Source organism: Bos taurus, chromosome 17, assembly GCF_002263795.3.
Source record: "Bos taurus isolate L1 Dominette 01449 registration number 42190680 breed Hereford chromosome 17, ARS-UCD2.0, whole genome shotgun sequence".
NCBI classification, from domain to species: Eukaryota; Metazoa; Chordata; class Mammalia; order Artiodactyla; family Bovidae; genus Bos; species Bos taurus.
In genome coordinates, this window is record NC_037344.1 from 68818752 (window position 1) to 68839622 (window position 20871).

General features: G+C 58.6%; 1 protein-coding gene across 4 annotated transcripts in view; it reads left to right on the plus strand.

The window, feature by feature from the left end:
• Window positions 1–14560, plus strand: part of NF2 (NF2, moesin-ezrin-radixin like (MERLIN) tumor suppressor) — a 74607-nt gene extending 60047 nt beyond the window's left edge. The window contains exons 15-17 of one of the 4 annotated variants that reach the window (XM_005218126.5): window positions 290–455; window positions 1870–1914; window positions 11884–11974. In XM_005218126.5, the coding sequence (XP_005218183.1) occupies window positions 290–455; window positions 1870–1905 (202 nt within the window). In that variant the 3' untranslated portion in view covers window positions 1906–1914; window positions 11884–11974. Of the gene's footprint in view, window positions 1–289; window positions 456–1869; window positions 1930–11883 lie in introns of all 4 variants that reach the window. The other 3 variants (XM_002694607.7, XM_003587173.6, XM_059876429.1) reach the window with 3 other exon arrangements.
• Window positions 14561–20871: the final 6311 nt, after the last annotated feature.

Consider the following 20871-nt stretch of genomic DNA (forward strand, 5'->3'; position numbering starts at 1 on the left):
CGTTACTACTGGTAGGATAGCTTACTGAGGCTTTCTTCTGCTCCCTTCTGCTTAATCCTGACCTCGGCTCTGTGATCGTCGTCCCTACTTCATGGACGAGAAACAGATGTGGAGCAGTTAAGGGACTGGCCCAAGATCCCCCGGCCCATGAGCGGCTGAGCAGAGACCTGAACCCCTTAGCTCAGGCTCCGCATCCCCGGGCCGAGCCGCTCGTGGGTCTGTGGCCTCTGAGCCACAGCGGGTCTCGCCCTCTGCCAGCCCCGCAACACGCTTGTCCTCTCACCGGCAGAGTGGAGTACATGGAGAAGAGCAAGCACCTGCAGGAGCAGCTCAACGAGCTCAAGACCGAGATCGAGGCCCTGAGACTCAAAGAACGGGAGACGGCCTTGGACATGCTGCACAACGAGAACTCTGATCGGGGCGGCGGCGGCAGCAAGCACAACACCATCAAAAAGGTACCGGCTCGCCCGTCTTCTGTGCTTAGGACGGCCGCTCGCCAAGTGTGAGGTCGGCATATGCTCCCTCGGCAGCCGAGTCGCCACACTGGTGTCGTTTTTTTTTTTAACATGTACTTAGTTGAGGGAATTTTTTTTTTGACTCACGCCGGGAAGGGAAGTTACTCTGCCGATGACTGTGAACCCACTGGCTTGATGGAAGGGGAGCTTGTGTTAAGAGCTCTGATGAAATGAATCATGGTTCCAGGACGGGTTTTGATCCATCATTTAGCGGTAAAGCAGTTCTGTCTTTCAAGCCGAGGGGAGTTCTGCCCAGGGAGCTGCCTTACTTAATGAGAAAGCAAAATGAAAGGGAGGCTGTCGAGACTGGCCTCTCCCTCTCGGCTTTTTGTGTGTCTAAGCGGCGTAGGACTGTAAAATTCCATTCTTGATTCAAAACCAAATTCTGAATGTTAAGCTTTCGTCCAGACTTGAAAAGAAATGTCTGGAAGAACCTTAATGTTTTAAAAGAGGAGACTTCCCATTTATGTTGCTAACAAGTTTCATGTCTTTTTCTCCATGGATGTTTTGAGCTTTCAGCCTTTGGGAGGAAGTTAAGTCCCATAGTGTCAGCCCAAGAGTATACTTGTCTTCCGCTGGGCAGAGCAGAAAGGTCCTCTCTCGCCAGGTGATGTCAGCTCCTGACACTTTGCCCTAGAGCCAGGAACACCTGTCACACGGGGGTCAGAACGACAAGGCTCTTCAGTGAGCTTAGATGGTGATAGATGTGTTTAATTTTGTACTCTGTACCCGAGTCTTTAAAATTAGTCTCCCAGTGCGAGGACTGTTTTCAGTGGTTAAGCCGTATCTGAAAACCCTGAGAGATGTGTGTGCCTGCCATCACTGAGGGGGACAATCGGGAGTCCCGAATCCTTCCTCCTGACTCCAGTTAGCATTGGCACCAAGTAGAGAATCCCTTTTAATAGCGTGGAAGAAGAGACCTCGCCACCATCCACGTTCCTCTTTCCTCCAGCTTCTGTAATTTAACGGGTTTCCCTCCTGGACCCACGTCTGAAACTCTGAGCAGAGAGGGGAGCTAGAGCGAGGCCTCAGCCTGTGGGCAGAGAGGAGGAAGGACCAGCTGGCCAGGGAGCTGGCTGGGCCTCCAAGGAGCTGCCTCAGACCCCTCCCCACTCCACTGTCTCTCCCCCCAGCCCCAGGCACAGGCTGTATGTAGCTGCCTCACAGCCCCCGGGGTGCTGAAAGCTGTAGAGATCCCTGACTCCAAGCCGTAAAAAACAAAACAAGTCAAGTCGCCAGTCACAGTTTCAGACCTGGTCTGAAAGCATTTTGCAAATGGCACAATGACGCGTGACGTTGTTGATATCACAGGGTGTGTTTTCTGTTTTTCTTCATTTTTATCTTGCTGGTTTAGCCTCAAGCCCAAGGCAGAAGACCTATCTGCATTTGAGCCCTCACAGTAGGTTATGCCCAGGTACTCTATGTGGTGATGGGACCGCCCTCTGTGGTACTAACCCCTGCATGAGCTTGCCTGTCTGTGTCCCCGGGGCCGCGCCCAGCCCTCCCGGGGGGTCAGGCGGCACCTGGGGCCTGGCCGCAGCATGCTTGAGTCTGAGAGCAGGCGTCCCCCCCACGGGGCCAGGCCGACCTCCAGGGCGTGTCCCGGGGCCGTCGGACCAGGCGTCCTTCCTTCACGTGTGTCGTTGTTGGGCTGGGGAAGGTCATGGCTTCTTGTCCGGTCAGGTGTGTCTCAAGTCCTTCGTCTTGGTGGCGTCCCCCTCCGATAAATAACCCTAGCATGGGAACGGGGTCTGTTTGGGTGTCTTTTTAACTCGAGGTCATGACCTTTCGCGTGGTGACAGCCTCTGAAGACCCGTCCGCGGTCACACCTGGCAGCTCCTGGTCGTGGGACCAGGGTGGGGTGGAGAGAGCTGCCCGTGCTGCTTTGCCTTCCTCTAGAGCCGGCCCCCAACCCCCACTTTCTGTCCACATCTATTCTCTTTTCAAGTAAAGCAACCCGCTAGCACAGGGGTCTCAGCCGCGGTCAGGCTCAGCGGACCGTCTGTCCACCAGCGAGCGCACTGACGGCCGCCTCGGCGGGAACTCCCGTCGGGACAGCGCAGTCCTGGCTGACGGGCGGTCAGCACTCGCCAAGTGAATTAATTGAATGATTGCTGCTTTCCTTCTGCGACAGTTCATTATTCTCCCCACAGGCCTAGGCAGTGGAGAGAATTTATTACACACAATAATAAAATGACACTCTCCCCCTGCTCCTCGCCCAAGCCCCGGCAGCACCCACGCCAGTGAGCCCGCCGACACCCGTGGTCACGTGTGGACATGTTCTTTGCTATCCTCACCATGGTTTCTGCTCCCAGAATAAAACAAGCCCATTGGAAGCTTTGTATCCAAAAGTGCGATCTGGCACAGGATGGATCCTATTTGTGGTTGCCATCCAAGCGGGAGAGGTTAGCTATTAAAGTCCCAGATGGGTCTCATTATAAGATGGATTCGGTCTGTCAGTGGCTCCAGGAACCCCTGGCGTGAACCACAATTTGTGTGTGACACTTTTATTTAGCGGGCTCCTGTTGCTCAAGCTTTCACGCCACGTGCTGGCATTGAACACCCCGTCACCAAGCGGTGCATGCTCTGTGCTGGGCAGGAGTGAGAACCATGAAATGAGTGGGCCAGGCAGCACGGTACCCAGGGTGGGCCCACTGAGGCTTCCCGGGCCCCGTGGCGAGCACAGGGGCCCACAGAAAGCCCATTTTGTGTTTCAGTCTGTGCTGGCAGATATTCTCTGTGACCGTACTCTTCTACCTTGGGATGATTTCATCTCTCTTCTTTCTGTAATGATTCAGAACGTTTCAGTTCTTCAGGGGCCCGGTTCTGACCGTCAGCCCTCACTGAGCTGTGATTACAGACAAATGAGGTTTCGTTTGTAGTCAAACGTGTGCTGCTCCTAGGACATGCACAGACGCCTTATTTTTTTTTTTTAATGTCTTGATGTGAACTTGTTTTCAAAGTAGGCTGGCTGCAAGCTCCAGTTAACCCAGAATTCAGATTAATCGAGGGTTAATAAAATGGAGTTGGCTCTCAACACAGCTGGACTTAATCTCAGCATCACAGATCAAGCAGTGGTAGCTTTTGCTACATATGAAGTTGGAGGGGAGGCACATTCTGGACTTTGGTGGTTCCAGCAGCCAGTAACCAAGCCTGCCGGCCAGCCACCTGCTATGCCGGGGTGGCTCTGGCCTTGTGCCTGGGCTGTGGTCTGGGCCAGAGTGAGCCTAGATGATGAGAAATACCACCGCAGGCTCTGAGATGTGGGCACCCAGACTGTCAAGGGCACAGCTCCATCTAGAAAGTCCAGGGTGAGAAATGCAGATCGGTGGTGAACCGAGGAGTTTCCATTGTCCTGAAGCTCGTCATTAATCTTGGTTCAAACCCGCCTGCATTGGTTTTGTTTTGTTTCATGTTTCGTGTCTTCTGACCACAGATTCCTTCGAGGAAAGACTGGTTCCCCTACCTCTGGCCGTCCGGGTGTATTCCTCCCCCTTTGCTCTCCGGCTTCCCCCTCGAGGCCTGTGTCTGACCCGCCTCAGCAGGACCCTCTGGGGCTGGTGACACTTAGGCTAAATTCCAAGGGTTTACCCGGGGCAGGGGTTACCATGTTCCTGCGGCAATGCCGAGAAGCAGTCCAGTCTGCCTCACAGGGGCCAGCTGCTGTGCCACTTCCTTCCTCTATAATTCTTACCTCCTGCTAAGGGTCAGTGTCCTCTCCTATAAAAGGGGAATAAAACAGTTCGTGCCCCTCAGGATTTTTATGAGGTTTCAGTGAGTTCCCTGTGGGCTTCCCAAGTGGTGCAGTGATAAAGAATCCGCCTGCTGGTGCAGGAGACACGCACACAGGAGACACGGGTTCGATCCCTGAGTCGGGAAGATCCCCTGGAGAAGGACATGGCAACCCCCTCCAGTATTCTTGCCTGGGAAATCCCATGGACAGAGGAGCCTGGCGGGCTACAGTCCACAGAGTCGCAAAGAGTCGGATACGACTGAGCGCAGCTTGGCAAGCAGTTCCGTGTAAAAGCTCAGCGAGGGCTTGAACTTGTATAAAGAAACAAACCTGCTTGGGAGCCTGGCCTGGGAAGCGCCACACTTGTGTGCACAGCTCGAGACACGCATATTCAGTGGTGTTTTAGCTTCCACGTGTTTGGAGGTAAAAGCTTTTAAAAAGCCAGAATGAACCACACCAATGGCGCTGTGTGATCTGGATTCGCAAGGGTCTATTTTTCTGCTTCCACGGATCTTCGCTGCACATTTCCATCTTCTCCCGATCGATAATCAGCACAACTGGTTTGACATTTGCATCCGAGTCTGAGCGGCACTAGCGATCAAAGGCTGCCCTTGGGAACGTAGACCCATGGCATTCTCGGGGTGGCGGGGGGGAGGTGGGGAGGAGAGCGACAGTGGCGTTCCTGGCCTCTGGGTCTTCTGAACAAGGGCGTGGGGTCTGGCAGTGAGGCTGGGGGAGGGGGAAACGGTGTCCAGGGCTCGCGCTTCTTGCCTTCAGAGCCACCGTGCCGACGAGGTGCGCAGTGGCCGCGTGGGATTTAGCTGCACAGCGCACTGTGGAGGTGACACTGTGGTCACACCCTTCACCCCCACCCCTTCTCGAGGGGCGGCGTCATTCTGGGCTGGTCTGAGCGCCAGCAAGCTTGTCCTCGTGTCTCGTACCCGTGGTCTCTGAAGAAGCACAGGATCTCAAAGGCAGTCGACAGATGAGAAATCCTGGAGGTCAGAGAGCTTAGAAAGCTTATTTCCTTCGTAAGTGGTGTGAACCACCGAGGCCCTGCTGTGGTTTCTGCTGGTGGGGAGGCGTCAGTGAGGAGCCTCAGCATGTCTCTGAAGCCCAGCTGCCGTTCTCAGATCAGGAAGACATAAAAGACCAATGACATCTTCAATTTGCGGGGACTCCCTCTGGAGCTGCAGGGCTGGGAGTCAAGTACAGCACTTACAACATCAGGGACATGATCAACCCCAGGGCGAGGGTGGACTCGCGTGAGAGGCGTCCCTCCTGGTTAAAGCCACCGGCCCGGCCTCCCTCCTGAGTGACCTCCATCTGCATTGCCTGCCGGGACCTGGGACCCTTCACAGGCTGTGCTGCTGGTGTGGTTGACACGCTCAGTGCCCCCAGACCCAGCTCGGGGACCCACTTGGCTCAGCCTCTTTGCCAAAAGACTGCGATCCAGCCCCTCCCTTGGGTTGGTGGGCTTTACCTGGGTGAGCCCATTCCCTGTGGGAGGTGTTGAGGAGCCTACAAAGCCTGCCTTGCCCTCCAAGGATATCTTGCCCCCGTTTGGAAGTGCCCGAGGGCACCAGTGGGATTTATTTGATGTTTGAGTCAAACATCTCATCTGGTCCCTCCGCACGGACCATACGTGTCCATGCTGCTTCCCTGCAGCACCTGATCTACCACCGCAACCGCGGGAGGGACGAATCCGGCTGTAAACTCATTCTGCGGGCACAAGGTTCTGTTCTGACGATCCCTGCCGTGATTTCCCTTCTGATGTTGGCGATTTGAAAAGACATGGGTCTGTCTGCACCGTTTCCCCCAGGTGCCCGTGCCGAGCGCTCCGTGCCCATCCGTCAGCCTCTCCGTGGCCAGCGAGGTGAAGCGGGCCGATTAGTCCATTTTCCAGGTGGAGGAGCCGAGCATCACCCGGGCAGCCGGAGATGCCAGCAAACACCGGTTTCCAGGCGCCGTTCAGCCTAAAGGATGCATAAACCAAAGGCACCCTCCGGGTTTTCCCAGGCAGATTTCTCCCAGAAGCAGATAAAGTAGCTGATGCCAAACTGGATTTGTTCATGACGGTGGACTCGGCCCCTCGTCCCACCTCCGTTTCGGGATAAGCATGTAGACAAGCTCTCTGCCCCTGTACACATCACCAGATGACATTCGGGTGCAAGTTGTCAGCTAGCAAGATGACAGAATCGCTTAATCCGGCCAGCTCCCAGCCGCCGTCCCCCTCCACCGGCCCTGCCCCTCAGCTTCTCTTCCGAAAAGGGAATGTTGATCACACCCCAAACCAGAGATTATGTGGGAATTGGCTGCTGCTTCTGGATTTGGCGTTCACCTTCCTGCTCCCAGTGGTGGAGAAGCTGCTTGTCCTTTTGTATCTGTGCTTCGCCCGCCACCCCCGCTCCCCTCCCAGCTCCTCTGTTCTCAATATGTAGTGGCGGAGAGAAAGTGTAACATGATTTTAGGGCTTGCATTTCAATTCCCCTGCATTTTTACGGGAAGAGCAGGGTCTCGGCCCCTGGAGTTCTTAGGGTAGTGTCTGAAACAGGTTCAGCCTTGTGGGTCTCCTTGTCTAAAATGAATAAGACTCCCCCACTACCCACCCCCACCGCCTTTCTCTCTTACCCCACCAGGGATGAGTGGATTGAGGCGAGGCCCCCAGAGACTAGTTGGAGGACTCCTGGCTCTCTGATTAGTTTTGTTCTCCCAGCTTAATTGTAGAGCTTCTTCTTGCTGTCTCGTCACTGATCGCCGAAGTGGCTCTGTGTCCTGCCCACCCCCACCCCCAACGCCACCCCCTTTTCTTTAGGAGCCAGATTATCACAGTGTGGCCTTGTGAATCAATTTTCTCTATGCGCTGATGAAAGTGTAATTCATCCTTAATCAGGCAGCCTTGCCGCTGCAGGCCCCGTGCCGGAATACATCTAGTTCTTCTCCCTTCACTTTGGGAAGCAGTCCTCCCCCCCCACCCCCACCCCCCACCCCCACCAAAAGGACTTTTAGAGGAGAGCCGGGGAGGAGGGAGCTGGCAGCCACCAGCGTGGGGGGCTGTGTTCCTCCAGCAGGGGGCACTCCTGGGAATGAATGAGGCTGGAGGAGCCTGGGAGCTGGAAGCCTTCCCTGCAGGGTGGGAGGGCCCCCGCTGAGCCCGGTGCTTGTCTCAGGCCTCCGGGCTCGCTGTCTCTAGACCCCCAGGGGCCCTCTCTCAGGAGTGGGCAGCAGCAGGGGCTGCCTGAAGTCCTCATCCAGTGAGCTGGAGGCCCCTGAGTCTGTCTTTTCTACACGTGCCTGAGTCCAGGAGAGGCGGCTAGCTACTAGGTCCTTCGCAGGGCCGGGGGAGCCAGCCTCCCATCTTTTTAAGGGCACAGATGCGGCTCCCAAGTCTGAACTCGTGTGTTAGCTGGTTGGAGGTATCTGTCCGGTCGCACTGCACACAGCTTGGGTGGTGTGAAGAGGTCTTGGCCCTGCCAGGTGACCCCCCCCAGGTGACCCCCCACCCTGTCCTGCCCTTGCCCAGCCTGGTGGCAGTCACAGACAACGGGCAGTGCCATGGGGAGGTGGGTGGGACGGGAGGCGACTCTGCCGGGCTTGTGTGTGTCAAGGCTGGGCAGGAAGAAGGGGCCAGGCCACAGGTGGACCAGACGCCCGTCCCCCCCAACACACACACACACACACACACACACACACCCCGAAGATGAAAACCACGCTGTCCAGCTCTGCAGCTGGCAGAGAAAAGGAAGTTTGTCTGCTCGGAATGGAGCTTGGATTAGTGACAGACTTGAACAGCCGGTTCAGTCGAGAGAGAGAGAACTTAATTCCTCCTGTATTATTCACACGGCTGATCTGAATCAGGTATTAGGAGACAGCTGGAAGGGAGGCGCAGGTCAGCCCTGAGCCTGGTGAGGAGACGTTCATGGTCTTCTGTCATCCTCAGGGCGCCGGAGAGCGGACCCGCTGAGGCTGCGCGTCCTCAGAAGGCTTCAGAGAAGGTGGAGCGGACCCCGTGGGTCCTGGATGGGGTAGCCTGTGTGCGCGAGGCACCACTTCTCCGTCCATGTCCCCAGGCCTTTCTGCTCCTCCATCTACTGAAATGGGGGGGTCCTCCCCCAGCCCCAGTCCTGGAGGCACTGCCCCCCCACCCCGAGCAGTCCTTCTGGGGGTGATGACACATGTTGCTGGATCACCAAGGGGCTGCAGGGTGGGGGGTGGGCTCACGGGACAAGCTTCGGCTCTCCTGTGCGACACAGCAGGATGCAAGGCCTCGGTCGGATCATCGCCCCTGTGGTCCCTTGCCTGCTAGGCGGAGAGCCAGGAAGGTGGACGGAACACTGAGTGGCTTGTACACCTTAGAAGGTGAGACGGTGGCCGGGATCCCAGCCTCTGTGAGCCCATCTTCCAGAGTCTATGGAGACGACCATGGGGGCAGTTCACGCTACGAAGGGCCAGCTCTGTGCTGTTTCTGCTAGGGCTTCCCCTCCTTGGTTAGGAACGCATCCTGCCTGAGGCTGCACGGTCAGTGTGACAGTCAGGGAGCTTTCTAGAAAGAGCTGGCGGTCAGGGATACCACAGATGAGGGGAATGATCTCAAGCCCAGGGGCCTGGAGCATGGCTGGCAGACCCCGAGGGCGCATCTCCCAGGCCCTGGGCTTGAGTCCCCACATGAAGGAAAGAAGCTCAGGCTTCTCCCTGCAGACCCGCCCCCCCCCCCCCCCCCCGCCTCCCCAGCTTGCTCTCCAGCATGACTACGATCACAGCGTGATGCCTGGGATGAAGGATGCTGCTGAGTTGGGGCAGGCGGGGGCTGCCGTGGCCACTGGGAGGGTTCCAGTGGCGCCAGTCGGTTCGTGTGGGATTTTCCTCTGATGACGGGCTTCCTGTGGAAATTGGAACTGCCATGGCTTCCCTGGTGGCTCAGATGGTAAAGAATCTTCCCTGCAATGTGGGAGAGCCAGGTTCCATCCCTGGTTGGGGAAGATCCTGGAGAAGGAAATGGCAAACCACTCCAGTGTTCTTGCCTGGGAAATCCCGTGGACAGAGGAGCCTGGCGGGCTACAGTCCATGGGTTCACAAAGAGCTACTAAGCGACTCACACAGGATTTACATTTACACGAACTGTGCAGAAAGAGTGAGCGATGGGGGCAGGTCTGCCTGTGGGCCAGGGCTGAAATCCCAGGGCCCTTGGTGTCAGCAGCCACGTCGGCCACCTCAGTCTGGTGGCCCCACCAGTCCATCCAGCAGCCCGGAGACCACAGTACTGTCTTCTTGCCGAGGCCGTGCGTCTGGGGTGCCTCCCTGCTTCTGCTTGGCCAGGGCATTGGGTCTGTCCCCGCACCTCTCCTTGGACTGGGGCTCAACAGCTGCTCTTGCGAGATAAGAGGTCAGTGTGGGCTGGGGTCCAGGGATGTGTGCTGCCCACCCGAAGAGGGCTTCACCTCCTGACAAGCTCACACTGGAGTGGGTAGCTGGAGTCTGGTGCTGGCACCTCGAGGGGACAGCCGGCACACAGCTCACGTAGACAATCCAGGAATTCTTGGCGCCTCCATCGTACAAACGGGCAGCAGGCTCTCGGAGGCCTGCACAGGCTGGGCTCCCCGCCCAGGGAAGTGCCAGGCCCCCCTCCTCGGGGGCCTCTGCTTGCCCCACCTCAGTGGCCGTGAGCCTTCCCCCTTCGCCTGCATCCCTTCTAACCTGTGCTGTGCCCTGCTTCCTGATCCCTGGAAGGCCAGGAGCCACAGCTGCGGGAGGAGGGACGTGATCTCTTAGTATTACCAGCCGTAGCGTGTCATCGGGCATTTCTGATCACGCTGTGAGGAAGGGACCGTCAGGACCACCCTGCAGCTCAGCAGCCAGGTGGGCTTTGGGTCAGGCGGTCTGGCTGTGCCTGTGAGTGAGTGGGTGCATGAAAAGAAGGGCTGTGGCAAATGTGTCTCCTGCGGGTCCCCTGTCCCCGGAGGAGCTGACCTGAGGTCCCCCAGGCATGTTGGAGGAACCAGAGTGGTACACGGGCTTCCACCCCTTTCGGTTCATTCTCTCCCAGGATGATTTTTGTCCCAGCGGCTCTCTGGCTCTCTCTTCCGCATCCTGGTTCCCATTATCACCGAGCGTGTCCTTCCCAGTCCTTCTCTTCTGTTATGTTTAGGGAGAAGCCCGTCCTTCTAGAGGGAGTTCCGTCTCAGCAAAGAAATGAAAGCTCTCTGCATTCCCGTTAGAGCTGGGCTTTCCAAAGGGCTTCAGAAATTGGTTCCACTGAAGGAAACAGCTCAGATGCCTCCCTGCATTTAGCTTGTTAGTCGGGAACTTCAAGGCCAAAAGATTTGGCAGGATTTAAAGAGCCGGCTCTCAAGCTGTCTCATTTCGAGTGCACTGATGCTGTGCATCTTTGATGGTGAAGTGGTTGGGTTGGAGCCTTCCTCCCCCGCCCTTCACAGAGCCAAGCTCTTTGGATTCAGAGGCTGCCAGAGGTCTCTGAATGAGGGAATGGGCCAGGCCATCTAGCCTGCCCCTGTGGTTGAACTCCAGAAAAAAGGGGCTCAGAGAGGTCAAGCATGTCTCTTGAGGCCGAACAGTGAGCTGGTGATGGAGAATTAGCACCTGGGCCTCTCCAGCCTGGTGGGGAACTCTCGAATTTCCCCCTGCATCTCACCATTCGTTGCAATTACCACCTGCATTTTGCTCACTCGACAAGCGGAGCTCCCACTGTATGCACAGCACTAAGCCAAGAGGCTCGAGGGTATGAAGGTGGACGGACTGTGCGTGCTCTGTGTCCGCATCCCCGGAAACTCTCCTTAGCAAAGTCCCAGAGCTGGACGTGGCGCGCAGTCTCGCCGGCGTGGTTGCTTTCAGGAGCAGAGCTGGGCGCTGGGAGGATGCCCACGCCAGATGCTTCTGCTTGGGGAGCTCCTGGCAAGGGGCCTGCTGGGTTGGGGAATTGAGGTTTGGCAGCCCCGAGAGGTCGCAAACCCTAGTTCGGGCCTTATCTGCCAGCCAAGAGCTCCTCCCCCGGCCCTCCCCTTCCCTTCCGCCTCTTCCCCGAGCTCCTGCCTCTTAGGAAAGGCCTCAGGCCCAGAGCACCCCACCATCACCACGTGCTGCCCCCTCCCTGCCTGAACCAGCCCCACCTAGAAAGGAGCCCTCCATCCCAGTTTGTGGATGGAAACGCCCTCTCAGCTGCCAGGTCACGGGCAAGTCGGCTCTGGGGTCCCCTGGGGAACTGGGAGCAGAAGAGACGAGCTGGTCCTCACGTGACGCAGGCCTGCCCCGCCCGAGGCCCATCACCTTGCCCCAGCGGCATGCCCAGGGCCTGAGGACTGAGACGTCGGTTCTGCCGAGCTGGCCCTCGAGCCCTGGTGTGGACAGCACGCCCTGTGGATGGGGATGGAGGAGTCTCTTCAAATGCCCCGGGCTCTTCTGCCCGCCAGCCATCCCTCCCTCCTGGCGTGTCCTCACTGGCCACCTCCCAATCCGAGACCTTGGAGGACTCTGGAAACTTGCTTGGGGCTGACCACCGGCTTCCGTCTTCCCTTTCATTCCAAACCCGCTTCGAGCTTAGTCCCCGAGGCAGGAGGGTGTCCTGGCATGAAAGGGCAGGAAGCCAGCCCCGCCTTCACCATCTTCTCTGCTTCCTTGCAGCTCACCCTGCAGAGCGCCAAGTCCCGAGTGGCCTTCTTTGAAGAGCTCTAGCAGGTGACCCGGCCGCCCCAGGATTGGCTGCTTCTGCCCGCCTGCCCCGGCACCGACGGGACGGGCCTTACACCGCGGGAGCCATCCAAAGGCAGGCCGAGCGGAGAGCCCAGGCCTTTCATGTGCAATTGCCTTGAACTATGACCCCGCAGAGGGTTCTCTGGTGGGGTTCTAGTTCTCCTGACCTGAGTCTTTAGGTCTTTTTTAAGAAGTATTTGTCTCTCCTTGTCTGATGTGGGGTCCTATGCTTCCTTCGTCCAAAGCACCCTGGAGTGTGTGTCTTACTGTCCCCCCCTCCCCGGCCCCGGCTGACCGCCCCGGTCCCCCGGCTGGGAAGTGGCTGCGGGGAGGGGAGTACACAAACCCCCTGGAGACCCGGAGGCTGGTGCCATCCCCCACCCCTGCCCCCAGGGTTCCAGAACGTTCATCTCCTTCCCTGGTGAGGAGCTAGTGTGGGGAGAAGGTGGCTCAGAGTGGCCCGCCTGCTCCACGTCGTCGGAGAGCTCGGCCATGATGAGCCGGGAGGAGATGGGCATCCGGCCCAGGCACCCCCGGGGGGCAGCGCTCTGGCTGCCCGTGATGGGGAGTGGAAACGCAGCTGTGCCCGGGGAAAACCCGGCCCAAGCTGTGGTGAAGGACTGGCTGCTGGCAGAGGGCCTGGGAGGCCAGCCAAGCCTGCACCTGGAACTTGCACCCTACGAAGCTCTCACTGCCTCTCTTCTGCCCGCTCAGACCCAGGTCTGAGAGGCAGGCGTAGGTGGGGTGGGCCTCTCCAGCTGGAGGCTCTCCTGAAGGTGGCAGGGGTGTGAGGGGGATCCCCATCGCTGTGGTCAGCCCAGCCACGACCAGGGTCTCCGCAGAGCTCTTGAGGCCCCACAGGGATGTCTCACTGGCCGCGGCCCGTCTTGTCGATCTGAACCATCCTTCCTCCTGGCCACGCGCCGGCACAGCCCCCCACCCTTGACGGTGCCGGGGCCTCCTTTCCTGCTGCCCTTGTCTCCCTAGAGCCTTCACTTTACCTTCTCCCTGGGCCGTGGGGGGAGGGGTGCAGGTGACCCCTGGGCCGGGTGGGGGCGGGGAGGCATAGTCAGTGCTTGGCGCCTGCTGGCACGTGGCCCCCCCACCGTGCGCCCACCCAGGACCCACACTCACTCCTCGGTCTGGGGCCACTCTCCCGCCCTTCCTCCATGGCCTGCTGGACCCCCCAGCCTGTTTACATCCTTCCCACGGGGCTCTTGCGCAGAGTGGCAGGAGGGAAGTCTCATCCAGTGAGAAGACGCTTCCCACGTGAAGACCTGTGAGGGCCCAGAGATTCCCCGGGGGCAGAGGTGGTCTCTGGCCATCCTAAGTGGTTTTGAGAGACTGAGACGCTCACAGAGATCCTGCCAGATTCCACGGTCAAGCTGCCCCAGCGGTTGTCCTGGGCTGGCCGCCACTGCCTTGGGCCACCCTGCCCGTAGGCAGCCAGCCCCTCGAGACGTGCAGGGTGGGACTCTGAACACTAGGCACGAACGGCTGTTGCTGGGAGGTTCCCCTCCGTCTCCCCTGTCCCTCCAAGGCCTCTTACCCTGAGACAAGGTTCCCGGTGGGGGTCCTCTAGCGTCTGCCTGGCTGTCTCCTCAGGCTCACCACCCACCCCTGACCTGTAGATTTAGTCTGTAACAGTGGCTGTGGGCCCAGAGCATGGTGGTCATTTATAAAAACGTTGTGGGGTTTTTATTATTATTATTATTATTTAACTGCTGCTTGTGTGTCTGAAGTCTGTGGCCACAGGGGAGCGGGCTGGCATCCGAGCCGTGTAGGGGAGCTGCCTCGGGGTGGGAGTGGGCCGGCTGGAACACCTCAGTTTTCCTTGGGGACAAGAGTGGGTGGGTACCTCCCGGAGATGGACAGGCGGAGAGGACGGGGCCCTCCTAAGGGTCTTGAGCCCGAGTGGAAGAAGGACTTTGAAAGAGGAGCTCCGTTCTCAGGGCGCATGCCCACAGCGGAGGCGACTGTGATGTGTCAGTGGGCGAGCTGAGGGCTTGTCCAGTTAAGGAAGCCCCTGACCTCCACCAAGAGCAGGGCCCTGCCTGGGATCGTCGGGTTAGAAGCGCCCCTGATAGTCACTGGGCGGAAGCACTGGGCTAGTGAGCCCCGGCGGGGCTGCACCGGCGGCTCTTGGTGGGCACACGCAGACCACCTCGCTGACTTGCTCCCCGCCCCTGCTGGGCCCCGGGGCCTCTGCCGTGTGCGGTCCCTGATGGACAGCCCCCACGGCCTTACATAACGCTTCCTGAGCGACTGCCTTCTGAGTCTTGGGGACAGGCTTCTCTCTCTCCCTCTCTTTTCTCTTTCGAATCCAAACAGCACGTTCTGAGGCTGACAACCGGCCACAGCGACTGAGCGTCGCCCGCTGACAGGGCTGAGACCCGGCGGCCTTGGTGGGGAGACAGCCGCTGCCCCAGGGCCAGGCCGGCCCCTCTGGGCTTCCAGGGAAGCTCCCTCGGTTTTCAAAGACATCAAACCACCCTCCCCCATCCCATGGGGCCTCCTGTCAGAGCCGGACCAGGGAAGGGTATTTTCTATTCTGGCGGACTGTTGTAATTTAAATGTTTGTTTTAATAAAAATTCTAAACTGTAAAAAGTTGGTCTCGGGCCTCAGTTTGCTCGTCGCTCCAGCCCCCGCAGTGGTGGGCGCCGGGTGCCCCAGAGGAAATGGGCCTCTGCCCCCGCTGATGTCTAGGACCTCAGCCCTATCCCTATGTCAGAGGGGAAAGGATCCCCCTTTTCCGGGCTGATGGCAGCACCCCTGACTGCACCTTCATCTGGGCACCCCCCTCGTGCTTCCCATGAAGCAGGCTGTGTACTGGGTCTCCATCGCCCAGTGACCTTCCCACACACCTCACCTGCCCTCAGTTCCAGACCTGGAAACAAGGGTGCCATACTAGACGGTCGCTCCAGGCACTTCTGCTTCCGGGGTCCCCGTTTCTGGCTCTGGAAGCGGGGTGGTGGGCAGCATGTGGAGTCCCCGGGAGCCCAGGTGCTGCCTACGGGACAGAGGTGGCTCCGTGTGGTCACAGGGCCGCGTGCCATTCACCCCTGGGGTTGAGAACTACCCTTCTGAACTTAGGGGATTTTGTTTAAAGTCACTCAGTCATGTTTTTGGACTCTTTGCAACCCCGTGGACTATACAGTCTGTGGAATTCTCCAGGCCAGATTACTGAAGTCGTTAGCTGTTCCCTTCTCCAGGGAATCTTCCCAACCCAGGGACTGAACCCAGGTCTCCTGCATTGCAGGCAGATTCTTTACCATCTGAGCCACCAGGGAAGCCCAAGGATACTGGAGTGGGTAGCATATCCCTTCTCCAGAGGATCTTCCCGATGCAGGAATTGAACCAGGATCTCCTGCATTGCAGGTGAACTTTTACCAGCTGAGCTACCAAGGAAGCCATACATACATATATATATATAAAAAACCAGCTTTATATATATGTATTGGGAAGATACATATGAAGTTGTAAAGCTAGAGAATTATGAAGTTTTTAAACACTTCACTATTTTGTTCATTTTAAATGTATAGAGTCAGTAACTAATTCAACTATTTGTGTTCAATAAATAATAAGAAATTGCTGTTTTTCTTTTTTAATTGATGTATAATTGACTTACAACGTTGTATTAGTTTCAGGTGTGCAGAAACTAACACATTTCATTTGCAGTGATTGGAAATAGTCTGATTTCCTACCTAGTCCCAAGCTAGAGAAAGAACCTTATAAATACCAGTCATCTGAAGTTGTTCAGACAATATTTTTACCTTTTTTTTTTTTTTTAAGCCAATCCCTGATCCCAAAAAGATAACAATATGCTCTCTCAGATGTCAAGATCACCATTCAGTGGGGTTGGAATTAACCGGGGAGACAGGTTGAAATCTCCTCTGCTTTTTTTTCGGTGTCGTTTTTCATTTGCTTTGACCACGCTATAAACCCAAAGCTGCCACAGGATCCGGGTGTTTCCCTGTGGTATTTGCAGCCCGGCCCCATGAGGGTCCCTGAGTGGCTCCTTCTGGCATCCCTGCCAGCACTTCGTCCTTCTCTGTGGTCCTCGCCTGAGCTGAGTGCCTTCCAGCCATCCCCAGGGCTGGCCACCCCAGAAGCCTTCGCGTTGGAGGAGTGGGTCGGGAGCCACCCACAGATGTAACGACGAGTTGGCAGCAGGACTCCAGGGGGAAAGGTACTGGTGAGACAGTTGCTGCAACTGTGTCTAATCCAATTTCTCTTGCGCGTCTGGGGAAGAGACAGTCGAGCCGTCCGCATTTCTCCGTCGTCTCCCTCTCAGACAGCCCAGGCAGCTGAGAGGGAGGCCAAGGGCTCCTTTCCCCTCCCGGGCCACGCGGGGCTCCCTGGCAGCCTGTCATTACTGCATTATGGCAGCATGCTGCGGCCGCAATCCTGGCACCGCTAGGGAGGCCAGAGCCGGCTCAGGGCCACTGAGCAGCGCCAGGACCTGAGCCTTCACAGAGGAACCCCCACCGTGTCCCCTCCCGGTTCCCACGTGATGCCTATTCCCTGCTGGAGTAGTAGCCCCAGAATAGCACCTGGTACGTTGCCTCTGAGCTGGAAGAAATCAAGACACCTCCCAGTGAGGTCGCTCACTGCGTACCCGCTCCCTGCCTCCTGGCTCCCCCTCTGCAAAGAGGGCTGGGAGTGACGCCTCTGGGCACCTCTGAGGTGCTGTCAGGCTAACATGAAGATGAGACCCCCCAAAATACTCAGATTTCTAAGGGAAAGGGGATTGCGGGTGTGTAGTGGTACCACCGTATCCTTACAAGTACCAGGAGCTGTACACACGAAGAAACGTGGCATCTTTTCCGTTCACATAACCGTGGGGAGGGCCAAAGGACATCACACGGCCGAAGGGCTCGAAGCCCCCGACCTAGAACTCAGAGAAGACCCGGGTTTCAGCCACTTAGCAGCCATGTGGTCGAGACAAGTTACCTAAGTTTTGGGCACAGCAGTTTCCTCATCGATAAGGGAGTTTTGTCAGGGTTTGTGGGAGCTGATCATGCCCAGGGAAGCTCTAAGCCCAGTGACTGTCTCTGGAGGCTTCCTTTGAGGATGGGGCGGGGGGAGTTGCAGGAGGAAGCAGAGGAAAGGGCAGTAGGTGACCCAGAGGAAACCCCAGCCCAAGAGCGACCAGGCCCACCTGTGGCCCCCACCTGGGCCCCTCACTCCACCTGCACCCGGAGCTTAATGATCTGCATCTGGCCTCTCTGTCCTCGCTGTGTTTGCCCAGTGCCAGCTGCAAAGCCCAGGGAGATGATGGATCACCCAGGCTGGGGGCTGCCTGGAGAGGATGTTCTGGCTTCGTCACATTAATACCTGCTGCTCCGGTCAATAATTTACTGGAGGCTCAGGGTAAGCGTGGGTGGGTGGGCAGCCCTTGGCCCACCCGGCACCTGGAGCAGCCCATCCTGAGCCCGTGGGTACCCACTGCAGATGCTGGGGTGGGGGTGGTGGGGTGGGGGGGTGACGGGCACGCAGCGACCTCATTTTCTCTTATCAGCCATGAGGAAGAAGTCCCCGTGGAGTTCTTGCCCATTTTCAATATAAATAATGTAATTCCCCCGCCTGCTTGCTCAGGGAGGAAGGGGCAGCCTTTGATCTGGAGGAATTAAGTCAGTAAACAAAAGGGAAGAAGGCTGCGGAGGTGTCTCCTTGTAGGCACCTGCTGTGCCATTTACCCTGGAGATGGAGCTAAACCCAGAACTGGGGGGAAGTGGACAGCCTCTCTCCTGCCCACCCTCCCCTCGGACCTCTCTGAAGTCTCCCTTCCTCCAGAGCTGCCTTTCCTGGGCCACCAGGCAGCCTGGCCTCTGAAGCCCCAACCCTCCCCAGCAGTGGCTCAGCCTGGTCCTGCATGGTTCCCAGGGGAGGGTGACTCAGGGAGACGTGTGCAGAGTAGTCTGGGGTGGTCTCGGCTGGAGGCGCCCATGACTGGCAGAGCCACTCAGACGGACGGTCCTGCCCTGGCCTGTCGGGGTCCAGCCTGTGCCTCCGGAGAACAGCTCTCTGCTTGCAGCTGTGCGGCCAAGAAGGTCCCTTCCCCAATTCTCCAGGCTCCCTTGTCCTCGAGTGCAGGTCCAATTTTGGATGAGAGGAACCCGGGCCCCTTCCTGTTGCAGGCATCTATGAATGCAGGTGTTTCTAAAAGAATTCGCAGGCTGGTCTCTTTTACCTCCCTTTTGCCTCTGGGGAGCAGAATAAAGACAGACCCAGGGTCCCATGGGGTGGGGCTGGGGAGAGGGGTCTTGTGGGGTGGCACCCTGCAGGGTCAGCCTGCCTCACCCCACCCTCTCTCCCAGCCCCACCCTCCTCTGGCACAAACTGGGGAGTGGGCAGTTCTGGTGCCAGCCCCCGCGCTGGCATGAAGGGCAGTGGGCAACAGGGCAGGGGGCCTGGCACCGCCTTGTCTCCGGCTACGTGTCCGGCTCCTGACAGCCCAAGTGGCAGCCGGGGCGGCGCGTCAGCCAGGCCTGCTGCGACAGGTGCTCTGCCCTAAAACCCTTGGGGACCCCACAACCCCCAGCTTCTTTGCCCACGCCCGGGTCCCTCCCCCAGCCTTCCGCTTCCAGCCGAGTCCCTCAAGCAGAATCTATTAAGTCCTTCATATTAGCCGGCAAAGGGGAAACAACCCTCTTTCATCTTAACTGGAGTGAATTTGCATTAACACCTGGGGAGTTCTGTTTGCCTTGAGAAAGCACATTGCTATTCTGAGCTGCACACGCTGGGCGGCCGTCTCAGCGTCCTATTCTTTTATTAATACGGCTTTTCTCTTCTCCCCGCTTTCCCCATGGAATAGAGGGGGAGCAACTGGGGATACCAGGGCTCCCTGCCCCACGTAGGAAGGTCCCCGGAAATGCCGAGAAGGGAGAGTGGGGAGCAGCTCTCAGATGGAGCGGGCATGTATGTCCCCACCAGGGACATCCCTGGGCCGCATCCTCACCCCACTCCCCGCTCCAGGAGGCCCTCGGGCTCCAGGGGCAGCCCCCACCCCAGCATTCCCATCTGCCAAGCTCTGCTGTGACCAATCTGTACTGGGTGTCAGGTGGAGAGGCCCAGCAAGGCAGTGACCAGGGAGCCGGGGCCCGACCCAGAGGGGCTCCTTAGGTGGGGAAGGTGGTTGGAAGGTGTGGAGGACTCAGGGATGTCTCCCACTGGGCCCAGGGGCCCCGGCTGTGACAATGACACGCAAGTCACGGCATGACAGGTGGGTCTGACCCTCTGCCTGCAGAGCCCGCATCAGCAACTGTCCCATCCTGTCACCGATGCCGCGTCAAGAGTGTTTGCAGGAAATGTGGGGTCGAGGGTGGGCAGAGCTTGGTTGTCAGGTCTCAGACCCGGAGATGGAGGCTCCCAAAGGAGACAGACAATGGAGAAGGAAGGGTGCACAGGGACACCCCTTCCCCGCCCCCTGCTCCTCTTGCTTCTAGTCCTCCAGGAAGCCCAGTACCTCCCCAAGTTCAAACCTGGAAGGGACGAGCCTCCCTTCTCCCCTACTCCGGCTCCCGTGGGCCAGGAAGCTGGAGTGGCAGGTGGGTGGGGGCGCACAGAGTATCCACTAGGAGCAGTGGAAAAGCAATGCCTGTCAGGGCACCCCACCCCACCTCCCACCTCCTGGGGATCCCAGATGATGGGAGGAAGACGCAGGGCAGACAGGGGGGCCGGGCACCATCTCCTCTGGCCAGGCAGAAAAGGGTCCCATGAGGACTAGGTGTGGCACCGCAGGGCTGGGTCGGGGGCAGCGCTGCTCAGAGGAGAGGGCTCGGCCTCTGGAGCCCCGCACCCGTCTTCCACGGGACAGTCAGTTCCCAGCCAGCCGCAGGGTCATCGCGGATCCCAGGTCTGAGCCAACACATGCCACAGTGAGACTTTATTAAGCGGGGCCTGCTGCTGTGTGGTTATGGCTGTTCACTATTAGCTCGTCCTGGCTCAGGTGTCAGAGGAGACAGCTCAGGGCGGCAGGAGCCGCGAGGGCGGGGGAAGGGGGCGGTTCTTCCTTTGCTTTGCTCCCACAGCCTGGGCAGACCACCCCAAACTGCCCCCCCATGAAGAAAGGGGGGCAGGATATGGGCAGTTGGGGCCCCTGAGCTCGGGCCCCCTGGGTTCACACAGGAGAGGGGCTGGTAGTCACATATGTCTCTGAGTAGGTGACCCTGGAGCAACCTGGGCTCAGCCCCCGGGACTTGGAGAGGAGCCCCGAGGGTCCAGGAGCCCTGCGCCGGTGGCAGCATTCCACAGGGATCCCTGGACCCCACCCCGCCACCGCAGACTGCCCACCCCCTATCCCTCCAGAGACTGGGTCCGTGCCAGGGGCCACAGCTCCTCTCTCGGTGACATTTACCGGCTGGGAAGTGGCCACCGAGTCGTGAAATCAGTGCCGGCCTGGGGCTAGCCCACTTCATTAGACCCGGCTCTGCTTCACTGGGTAGGTCGGCACAGGCCAGGCCCAGCACCCCTCTACACACCCAGCCCCGCAGCTCCTCCGGGCTGTCCCAGCCCCGCTGCCTGCCTCAGGGGAGCAGGCCCGGCCCCCCCACCCCAGCACTGATCCAGGGTCCCCTGAGTACCTGCTCAGGCCCCGAGGGGGGGATTACAACGAGTGATCGTGTACGCCTCGGCACTGCTGGTCCCAGCAGGACCACGCTCATCGCCCTGCAGACGGGCCCAGTCGTGGCAGTGGCTCCCACTTCAGTCCTGGCTGCATCTTAAGGCCCCTGGGGGGCCCTGTGCTGTCACCACTGTGGGACGGGAGAGGGGGGCAGAGTGAGGCTCAGAGACTGACTTCTTGAAGCTGGGGTGCGAGCCCCATCCTACCTCCGCCTGGGCTGTTCTGCCCTCAAATGAGCTGGGTGTGGCCATCGGCCCCCTAAGGGGGCTCCCAGTGAGGACAAGATGGGGTG